Raw genomic sequence first — 11159 nt, forward strand, 5'->3', positions numbered from 1 at the left:
TTTTTTTAATTGATTGATGATTGATTCAATCAACTAATTTGTTGATTGTATTAACTTGATTCTTTAGATATTGAAAATTAAATAAATAACATTATGTTAATTTAAGCGTACAGAAACGTTGCTGTTGTTCCAGCAAAAATCTTATTTTCACTTTACCGAGTGCCTAGTAGGTAATTTTCAGATTACCTAGATAATCTGAACATTACCTAAGTAATTTGAGAAATGGAATAATTTTCGCAGCTTTAACGGATCACCCTAGTTAATCTGCAGATTAGCTAGGTAATGCGCACATTAACGGATTTCGAGCTTTAGCGGTAACAGCTATATGAACAGAACCGCAAAATAAACTTAGCAGCGACTTCCACGAAAATTTTATAAATGGCATAAAGATTTTGTGGAACGCGCTGCTATAGCGTTTTTATAAACGCCGTAAATAAAAATCTCTGCTAAGCGCGCTTCGATCTTGAACTCTTCCTTCAGGCAACTTTTTTTTTATTCTATAGACCTTTAATGCCCTGCAACCAATAAGATCTTTCTTCCTTGCCTATCATGAGTTCCTTCGGGTCCACAATGAGACGGCCAAATGACAAGTGACGAAGTCAACATATCGGGCAAACCACCCATGAAAACTTCCTAACCCGTACTCAAACTGGGTGCCAAGAGTGGCAGGGTCTACTACCTCAACCATTCGGTTGTCGAATGCCAGTTAATAAGGCCGGGTGGCCGAGTGGTGAAGGTGACAGCTTACCGTTTTGGGGGACCTGGGTTCGAATCCGAACGGGTCGATAAATCCTCAGGAAATTTTCGGAGGAGTGGTTCGTTTGGATATGTCGGGCCCCGTCTCTCACCACTCGGCCGCCCCATTGTAAGTCTGGCCGAACCTGGCTAAAAGAATAGTGCCCACAGGGCGAAAAGAGTTTTAAAAAAATGCCACTTATTAAAAACTTTGTAAAGGTAAATGTTTGTAGGTACGATGGTTCAGGATATATACTTTCTCATAAACCGTCGCATTAATTTTTAGTAATTGTACTTCTGTAAGTAACTTTATACTATAAAAATTCCAAAGTACTATCGCAAAAATTAATTTAAATAAGAACTGGAGTTAATATTACATAACATCGAAGAAGCGCATGATGATAGCGACTCGCAAGTCAGTCAGGCAACTCGCTAAACTCTTTGTTATACTTCGTGAGTAAACTTTTTGTTTGATCATTTGGTGTACTGAACAATTTTTTATCCTCGAGCTTATTTAATATCTGGTATTTAGATCCGATTATAAATGATGAATGAAAGAAAATATACAGTTAATACAGTTACTAAGAAATAAAACATTTATATCAAGTGAGCCATTAATAATAAACAACGCTTTTTGCCCACGACTATAAATTAGACAGAATTAGATAATATAAATAGGGTATAACAATTTGCAGGGCTTATCACACCAAGGCCGACTGAAAGAAGGACCAGAACTTTTGTAAAAAAAGGTTGGTCTTTAATAATCACATATCAAATTTAGGTAAGTATGCATTTCAGGTACAAGGACCCCTCATCAGCTTACAAACACATGGAAACAACGTAACAAATACAATACCAATAACCTGTCAATACAACGGGATAACCAACAGTGCACTGCATTTACTTTGTAAAATGCAGATGGACAGTGCAGTTGACTTCACAAAGGCTTATAGATCAGATGTATTTTGTTTGTGTTAAAATCTGGAAACCAATTGGTTTTAATAAGATGTAACCGTCTACCAGAATTTGGAAAATGTCGGAGAAACTAAAACATTTACTGGTCCCAGATAATATGTAATACCACATTGTCATTGTATTATAATTTATACTTGATATTTTAGTTTTAGTGTATGGGTTACATTGAGAAATTGTAAATGCAGTGCACTGCATATGTTGGTTATCCCGTTGCATTGGCAGGTTATTGATATTGTATTTGTTACGTTGTTACCATGTGTTTGTAAGCTGATGAGGGGTCCTTGTACCCGAAATGCATACTTACCTAAATTTGATACGTGATTATTAAAGACCAACCTTTTTTATAAAAGTTCTGGTCCTTCTTTCAGTTGGCCTTGGTGTGATAAGCCCTGCAAATTGTTATACCCTATTTAGGTTATCTAATTCTGTCTAAAGTGAGTCATTGCCTACTTTAAATGGCCATATTACTGAAATACAGCGCTCTTACTATTAGTTTAATTCACAAGTATTTTGTTGCGAAATTAATGAAATAGTCTACATTATCATTTAAAATTGATAATATATTTTCCAGATGATACTCAGGTGGAACAAAATTTCAAAGCAGTTGTACATAATAAAAACTATGAAGTAAACGATCCTGTTCTAAGATTTGCAAATATAATTAAAGAATGGGCATTTGAAATAAAGGATCTGCCTGGCAGTATTGTTCAAAATTTTCAACCTGATAATAGCCCAGAAAACGATTGGGTTAATGTATGTTTTGAGTTAAGTTTTCCGTTACACTTTCTTTTGTGACGATCAAATTTTTGATATTTTTCTTTTTGTTTTCAGCTATTTCGAGCTACGACGTACAAAGTGGGATGCGCTATTGTAACTTTTCAACTGAATAACGAAAAATTTAAAGAAATATATGCATGCAATTATGCACCTGCGTAAGTACAGTGTACAGTGTGGACATATATTATAGTAAAGAAGTTTTAAGCTTTCAATATACTGTATAGTCTACTTATATTAATAGTTAAATTAATATTTTTTCCTTAAAGAGAAAGCTCCACTGTAAGATGAATTGATTACTTTAATGATTTATTACTTGAAATTCATTTAAGCTTCTATTATGCTTTAATGCATTAGGATAATGTTATGATTAAAAAGTGGAAATGGAATTTTACTAAATGTTATCTAAAACTTCCCGTACAAAAACAAATTCTTGAAAATTAATGCGAACATTGAAAATGATAAAACAGTTACTGTATATAGCTACTGTATAATACGAAGTCTTATTTGAAATATATTGGTACTATGCGATACATCGATTGCTATCAGTTTCAAGATGGGTTATCTGTATTGTATGTTACTAATCAAGCCACTGTATACCGGATGGTCGAAGATGTCTACCATTCTGGGGAGACCTGGGATCAAATCCGGAAGAGATTCTGGGCTGGCCACGTGTAGTTTACCGGATTTTCTTTGTGTGTCTAATAACTAACTGCAGCCAGTTTTCAATAGAAAGTCTTCTCGAGAAACACTGCTCTGAGAAATTTATTTCTTCAAATCATTTTCATTTTATATATTATTCTTAAATTATTAATAGATTTGAAATTTAATTAATAACTTTCTTAGCATTAGTAATAAATTGTAGTTTCATGCTGTTTTAAAATAGGAAATTGAAAAACGGAGAAGAAATATATAAAAAGGGAGAAACTAAGTGGTGCACTGAGTGTCCAGCTGAAATGAAATGTCATCGAAGATGGTTTCGTTTGTGCGGTAAGTAGTAGATGATATAATTGTGACTGATACTTCTAAATTTATGTTTATGTATGTATGCACACGCACACGCATGCACACAAACATTAATTTATCTTGTCACTCATATACAGTAGTCATAAGTGCCTACAATAGCTCATATGTGTATAGGGCACTCCTGTAGTAGCGGATACGCAGAGCGACCGCTATTAACGAACGCGGCCTATAGGCTATTCATTGTTTTTAAAAATAATTTTGTTATTATGAGAGTCTCCTGTAACAGGCAGGACTATCGATAACTTGTATGAGTCCGGGGTAGAGCAGGCTCCTTTTGTCTGTTAGCAGGCCCATTCATCTTTTTTGGTTTTGAATAAATGAAACACGGAGACTTTCTTTATTTTAATAAAAAGCAGTCTTAAAGATTTTATTTACGTTAGTGAAAATAACGTTAATTTTATCGGGGTAAGAATGACTAGAAGACACCTAAGTTTTCTCCGAACACTGGAAAAATCTCTAGCTCTCCCTCTCTCTCGGCGTTCTGATAACAGGGTAAAATACTTTTATTTATTATATTAAAAATAGGAAATGTCCAAGAGCAAATGATCTATACCCCAAACCAACATAATATCCCAAGCGCAGATAACAATGAATAAAACTTTAAAACAAAATTTAAGAATTATAAAGCATACTTTTACAAAACATTTTATTTCGCGAATAATCACTGTAAAGCGTAATGTTCTATATTAATCAAACTATGAACTACAGTAGACCCCCTATAACGCTTAGATGCGTTCCACGTTATTCGAATTTTACGTTGTAGGAATCATAAAATACATGAGCCAATCGCAGCCCGACACGTGTGAAGTTTACGGACTAAGGCTGTTTGAAAGGTTTTCTTCTATAAAATTAACTGATTCTAGACTCAACATTTCCAAAACACGTATAATTTTTTGGGAATAATCCGTATAAACTATGCTATAAACAAAAAANTTTTCAGCGGCCGAATGGCCGAGCGGTCAAGGTGGCAGCCCACCGCTCTGGGGGACCCGGGCTCGAATCCGAATGGGTCGAAAAAATCCCCAGGAATTTTTCGGGGGTGGTCCGTTCAGATATGTCCCCGTCCCTCACCACCCGGCAGCCCCATTGTGGGCCTGGCCTAACTCATAATGGGCTTGCAAAAAGAGGCCCTCTTAGTGCCCACAAGGCGGAAAGAGTTAAAAAAAAAAAAAAAGAAAAGTCAGTGGAATCATGTTCGACATTTCCAAACACCATTGTCAAACTTCTAGGCTAACAGGAAAGCAGCGCTAAACGTCCGAAGTACACGTTTTCGCGTTTGAAACTTCGGCCTCAACCTCGCTACCGTGATTTTTAAATAGATTAATCTTCGTATTTGTAAAGTTAATAAAAACATTTACAGGTAAGTGTTATTGAACATTTTTAACCTTAGTTTTTACTTCGGTTTAAAATGTTTTACCGAATTGTTCGTGTTGGGAACTGTTCGAAAATATCGAAATACTGCTGTATTTCGTTCATAATTTTTACGAATGATTACTTCATTGATTTAGTAAGAAAAAATTAAATTCACTGTAATCCAAGAGAGTAAATTTAATAAATTCAACGCATCAAATTTAAATTTCTGAGTATAAAATAATTTTATTTTCAGTAATAAATTTGAAATTATAAGCAAGTAATCATTCGTAAAAATTATGAACGAAATACAGCAGTATCTCGATATTCGAATAGTTTCCAACACGAACAATTCGATATTCGAACGCAAATTCTGGAAAAAGAAACTGCTCTCTACTCCACTGAACAAACGTGGCCCTCTAGAACAAATTTTCAATTAATAACATAATTTTATTTTTATTTTGTCATCCATTTATGATAAAAAAAATGAAGATGTTGCTGATCAACAAAAAAGCTGAAAAGATGACGATACTTTGTAAAAAAAAACGCCCTGGTTTAACTAAAATTAATATTAATGCGTCATACAGTACTTTTAATTGTAATTGTTAATTAATTATTGTTTGGAAATAAATTATCGATTGCTTTAATAAAACACATTTCTCTTAATAACGAAAAAGAATAGTATGCTTTTATTAACGTTTGGAGCCTAACCCCATGTCTTACATTAGTCCTTTGTTTCGTATAGAACGGATTCTCATAACACGGCACTTTATCGGAACGCAACTACCGTGTTATACGAGGGAGACCTGTACATTATTTAGACGATAAATTTTTGTACCTTGATTAATGAATGATAATAATTCTTCTACATGTTTCAATCTACTTCTTATAGTAATTTTCGATAGCTAGGCTTATTTTGTGCGGGAATTTTCTGGAATGCTTATGTAGGATTACTATATCTGTTTAAATAGTAGGCTCGGTTATTTGTAGAAACGAACTATCAGGTATCTGCGAGAGTTGAGTGTGTGTACCTACGTATAAATATAGTATATAGGCTAACATATATTTGTTTCAGCATTTTAATGCACTTTCAAAAAGAGTTAGTGTTTTATTTTTCTGTTATAAAAGGAAAATAATTACTTGTCTTAAAGACACTATCCTATTAAATAAATAAGTAAAGTTATTGGTTTAATTTATATTACTGTATTATTAAAACAATTTGTTTAAATATAAAAATTGATGTGCATTAAAAGGAAATTGTTTATTGTGAAATTGATTAATATGCAGAAAAAATTCTTGACTTTTTACATAACTTTGTGTAGTTCTAATAAAGATCCTATACAAGTCTTTTATTTGTTTTTACTTATTTATTTTAAATTTTGCATTATGTAGATACAATTAATATGTTATGAATAGATTCAGTATTTAGTGAAAAGTGTTTTATAATAAACTAGTTATATATTATTATGTCATCGCCACAATGCNATCAAAAACGTAAAATATTTGAGTAGCCCAAGACATAGCCAAAGATTGCAGCGCCACAGCACTGGCGAAAATTTAAATTTGCCGACTGGAATTCTTTCGGATAATCGACGCGCTACTGTATTTGATCCTATCGGACACCTCTCTCGTTCACTGCCACGAAGCTCACCAAGCTCGTTGCTATCAGAAGCTCATTTCGTCCATCTTCACTTGAGATTCGGACTTTATACTATGAGGTGACGTCACAATTCTGAATGCGATCACTCCCCTCATTTACATACTTATTTGCTGACAATAAACTTTTTCTATTTGTCTGGCAGCCTATTTTCCGACAATACTCGCTAACCTTTTACATTATTCTTTTTGACAATTTTCGGGATGTTTTTATTCTTTAAGGTTTAGCGAGTCCCTAAGTTGTGCTTGTGGGGTCTTTCCATCCCTTTCTCGGTGCGGACTTACTTTTTTCCGCTCGGGAGCGCAATTGTGCGCGAGTTTTAACTATGGCGCTTTTCTCTCATTGGTGAGTTAGTTTCTCTTCTATTTTTAAGTTTCTAAGGTGAATAGTGAGGAAACCTTCGTTTTAACAAAACATAAGCCCCAAACAAAAATAGAATAATAAGCAAAAATAAAAGTAAATAAAAATAATGCTCGGACTTGGTTCCTTACAAGACTAATACTAGTAAAATTTTCGGTTAATGTGTACCTAGGTAATCCAAGATGGCGCCGCTTCGGTTAGATTAACTATATTTTTAGTAGACGTTTCCTTTTTTTTATTTTTATTTTGTTCAAGAACTACCGTGAATCAATAAGTAGTGACGTTTAGCACAAGGCGGCCTGCCGGCAGCTCCCCTCCGGGAGGAATCCGTCAGGCCCACGAACAGTCCCAAGTGCTGTCATTGGGTTAATGTGTACCTAGGTAACCTAGGTACACATTAACCATTAAATTTACAATTATTTAATTAATTAATATATAATTGTTAAATATAATTATGGAATGATAAAGTGGTTTTGATTACATATTTAAATGTAATGAACTTTGCATGAATTCAATTTCAGTTTTTTATATGGCATAGTTATATACCAAACTGTAGTAAATTTTTTCTCTCAATCATTTTTAAAATTTCAAAGAAAATCAATAATTGTTTATAATTTAGACATAAGTTATTAATATTATTCAAATTTTTTCATTAATAGAGTAGGAGACTGTTTATTGTTTATTTGCAATTTCAACCAAATCAACAGCATTTAGTTGCCATAATTCTAATTAGCACAAACAGGACAAATGAATAATTTGTTTTAAAACTTTAAAATGACTAAAAAGGGTCAAAAGTTATTGTCATGTGTCACAAAGTAACATGACTAGATAGCAAAATTAAACATTAACCTTGCTTTATTTCCCAATCAAAAAGAGATAAATAGTGCTTAACCCTGACAAGTCCTAAGGAGCCGAGGCCAAAAAGATTGAGAATAGCTAGTCTAGAGTAAGCAACATTTATTATTTCTGGAGGTTCAGTGTAAAACTTAGTACATTCCTCTGCTACAGTGGTTTTTGCTGATAAACAACATCATATAAAGTTTTAATCAAAATTTTCATTGCTTTTTGTCCTTCAGCACAGAGAAATCGTATCACCACACTTTGAGTGATTTGATGTTGCCAATGTCTACAGGTCATAATCCTTCTGCACTAATTCACAAATATGGTTATCAACTAAAATATTAGTTTGTGTTTTTTAAATTTTACCTCAAAATTACTGTCTGTTTGTCTGCTCCTACAGTGTCAGTGAAGTCACTTGATCATCACAGATACCTTTTGATCATGCGTTACATTAGGACATCCTGAAAGTTTCTGTAGTTTTCATAGTGTAAGCAGGGATAAGATAAAACCCCAAAATCTTTCTGATATAGATCAAATAATTTTTTTAAGATATTTCAGTAAAAAAAAATATACTATACAAAAATTTGAGAATTTACTACATACAAAAAATGCATAATGCAAGAGATTGGAAAATCCCACAGGATATGATTTGTGGGATGTTTTCAGTTTCTGCAATAAGTAATATTGACTCCAACAATGTGTACAGTATAATGAAAGAAATAACTTTTAAGTAGACTTATAAGTTCTGCTAATTTTCTATTAAAGATAAATCTCTCTTCTTTATAGATTATTAGTATATCATTAAAGATTTATTAGTACAGAATGATGTCTTTTTATATCAATTTATATATAAAAATTGTCTGGTGTTTCTGTCCCATATAATATATAGTTAAATACATAAAATATTTGTTTGAAATTATGTCTGTGAATGTGTTAATCTAAGTTGCTATTATCTTAAAATAATTTATCAAATTTATTTTAATAGGACAGGAAGTGACTTTTCATCTGCAGCAGACATAGCAACTCTAGGAACATTATCTCCAGATAGAAGAAAACTATCACATGTTAGTTTCATTACAAATTAAATATCTAATTATATTTTAGAATTATTAAAATTAAATTATTTGTTTATAATAAATATTGTTTTAGATTAATATAGATATATTCAGTTTATCAAAATAAATAAATAGGTAGTGCTCAGTTTATCAGACACTCAAAACTTCTTTCCTCACCGGTACAGGACAATGTATTAATGTAAACACATACACCACAACCTCAGATAAGTCCAGCAACCCAATTTAAAGGTTCACAATGTTTTTGGTGTACCCCTAAGACCTTCACTGGGTAGAAGTTGTTCCAAATTGAGATGTTTGAAGAAGGCAGAAATCAAACGTAAAAATGAAAACAAAGCATAAATGCATGCTGTTTGTTTGGATAACCATTTAATAGCAAAGAATCAGATTATTTGCCAGGCCTGTCTTTGTTGTTAATACAATTACCCTTACTGTTAAGACTTAGAAATCTCTGGGGCTTCCAGATCTCCAATCTTTCCCCCTGTAAGGTCATTATTAATAAAGGCACTTGGTGTAGTAATGCTTCTGGCTTGTTGGCCATGATGTATGTGAATAGGGCAGTGGAATTCTTCCCATTATCAATGTCATATTTGTGTTTGCTCATCCTCTTCATTAGGGAGTGCTTGGTGAAACCTATGTAGACCAGTTCCCTATCAAATCTGTCATTGCATAGGGAATGTTGTATACTTCAGAGGCTCTCTGGGCATTGACAGGGTCTTTCCATTTCTAATGATTGGGAAAATAGTAGGCATTGTTTTGTAAGTGATGCGGATACCTATTTGTTTGAATATATCAGTTATTTACAATCATACTGTACCACTAAGGTATATATTCTTCATTTAACCTTTGCTGGTTACTTCTGGTTTATCATTATTGTTGTCTTTGGGAAACCCATGTGCTTGTGCAGACCATAGCCAGACTTTTACCCTATCTACTTACCAGTGTTATGGTTGTCCAGTGGACTCATGACCTCTGTCACTACAAACTTGCCTTCAGAACACTCATTAGGAGGGCATACATGTATTGCACTGGTGCAAAGGATGCTGAGGTAGAATTGGCTTGCATCAAGATTATTGCATGGGTAAAGGCTTAATTAAGAGGTTAGCTAGAATTTTAATACATCCATCAATATTTTGGACAATGTTGATGGTAACACCAGAAATGACAAGCAAAGGTTAAATGAAGAATTTGGCTTCGTGGCTGATTTTGGGGGTTATATCTTGGGAAGGATCGCATATAGACCATCCATTTTTTTTTGACTTTTTTACTTCTATGGCCATACTTACAGCTCTAATAAGGTTTCAACTATCTCATTTAGAGCTACAATTTTACCATGCTTTGCACATCTGTTGAATGTTTTTAGTATATGTCACAGGTGATACAAATCCATGGCTGCAAGTGTATTTTATAAATTGACTAGCTTACCCGTCACACATTGCTGTGATCTCAGAAGAAAGGAAATTCAAGCAAACTCGTTATGATAAAATTAAATTTTCATTTTATCATTTTTATTGAAACTTTATTATTATTATTATTATACATTTTCATCAGGAAAACATTTCAAAGTGTCATTTCAATTCTATTTAATGGAGTGCTTGTGGATACACAATATTTTTTGTTTTTCCGTCTGATGCGTACATGAATGAATCAGAAGGTTTTCCAACGTGTGAACAGGCCACATACAGTTGTACTGTACATGTGAGAAGCACAGATTCTATAAATTTAGCTCACATACTCACAGAGATTGTTAGAAGTGCGATATTCCTCATTTTTATGTATATTTTTAAATCCTTTGTAATTTTGATTATTTAATTGCTCCTTCTTCTCTTCCTTGGCATGTTGTAAAATTTCTGATAGTTGGATAATAAACCGTTTTATTGTAATTTGTATTTTTAAATTATTTTGAGTCGATATTAAAATTTGGAAAAGGGAGGGATACCTAGATCGGTAAAATACGCGAATTTCTTCCTACAACTTCGGTTGTTGTTCGGGGTATTGTCAAGGTTTTAACGAAGCTCGAGCGAATACATAATTAGCAAAAAAAAGTTGAAATAAAGTGATTAAACAAAAATTATTATAAATATCGTAAATAACAGTTCACAAATGCATATATAGAGATATTTTTTGAAGGGGGAAATGGTCTTCACAATTTGAAATTGATCGAACACACTGTGCGCAAATGCTCGTGTAAACGCGCGCCATCTATCGTAGGATAAATGTACTTCGCGGGAGTGTATTAAAAAATTAAAAAAACTTTCCAAAGTTTCATGGCAATCGTACTATGCCACAAACCTTCGCCGGAGTATATTAAACAACTTCCCAAAGTTTCACGGCAATCGGATAAACGGTGTGGTAATGCATGAAGGACA

At 33.3% G+C, this 11159-nt stretch overlaps 2 protein-coding genes across 2 annotated transcripts in view; both read left to right on the forward strand.

The window, feature by feature from the left end:
- Positions 1-1889: 1889 nt before the first annotated feature.
- The window catches only part of LOC111628703 (CRISP/Allergen/PR-1-like), a 19776-nt gene continuing 10506 nt past the window's right edge, over positions 1890-11159 (forward strand). Inside the window, exons 1-4 of the mRNA XM_023372538.1 lie at positions 1890-1932; positions 2282-2463; positions 2542-2642; positions 3371-3474. Of these exons, the coding sequence (XP_023228306.1) occupies positions 1890-1932; positions 2282-2463; positions 2542-2642; positions 3371-3474 (430 nt within the window). The remainder of the gene's footprint in view (positions 1933-2281; positions 2464-2541; positions 2643-3370; positions 3475-11159) is intronic.
- Positions 6729-11159, forward strand: part of LOC111628684 (1-phosphatidylinositol 3-phosphate 5-kinase-like) — a 7796-nt gene continuing 3365 nt past the window's right edge. The window contains exons 1-2 of the mRNA XM_023372513.1: positions 6729-6862; positions 8703-8781. Of these exons, the coding sequence (XP_023228281.1) occupies positions 6843-6862; positions 8703-8781 (99 nt within the window). The 5' untranslated portion in view covers positions 6729-6842. The remainder of the gene's footprint in view (positions 6863-8702; positions 8782-11159) is intronic.

This window comes from Centruroides sculpturatus, unplaced genomic scaffold, assembly GCF_000671375.1.
Source record: "Centruroides sculpturatus isolate CEXI.00-Female unplaced genomic scaffold, Cexi_2.0 scaffold30, whole genome shotgun sequence".
NCBI lineage: Eukaryota > Metazoa > Arthropoda > Arachnida > Scorpiones > Buthidae > Centruroides > Centruroides sculpturatus.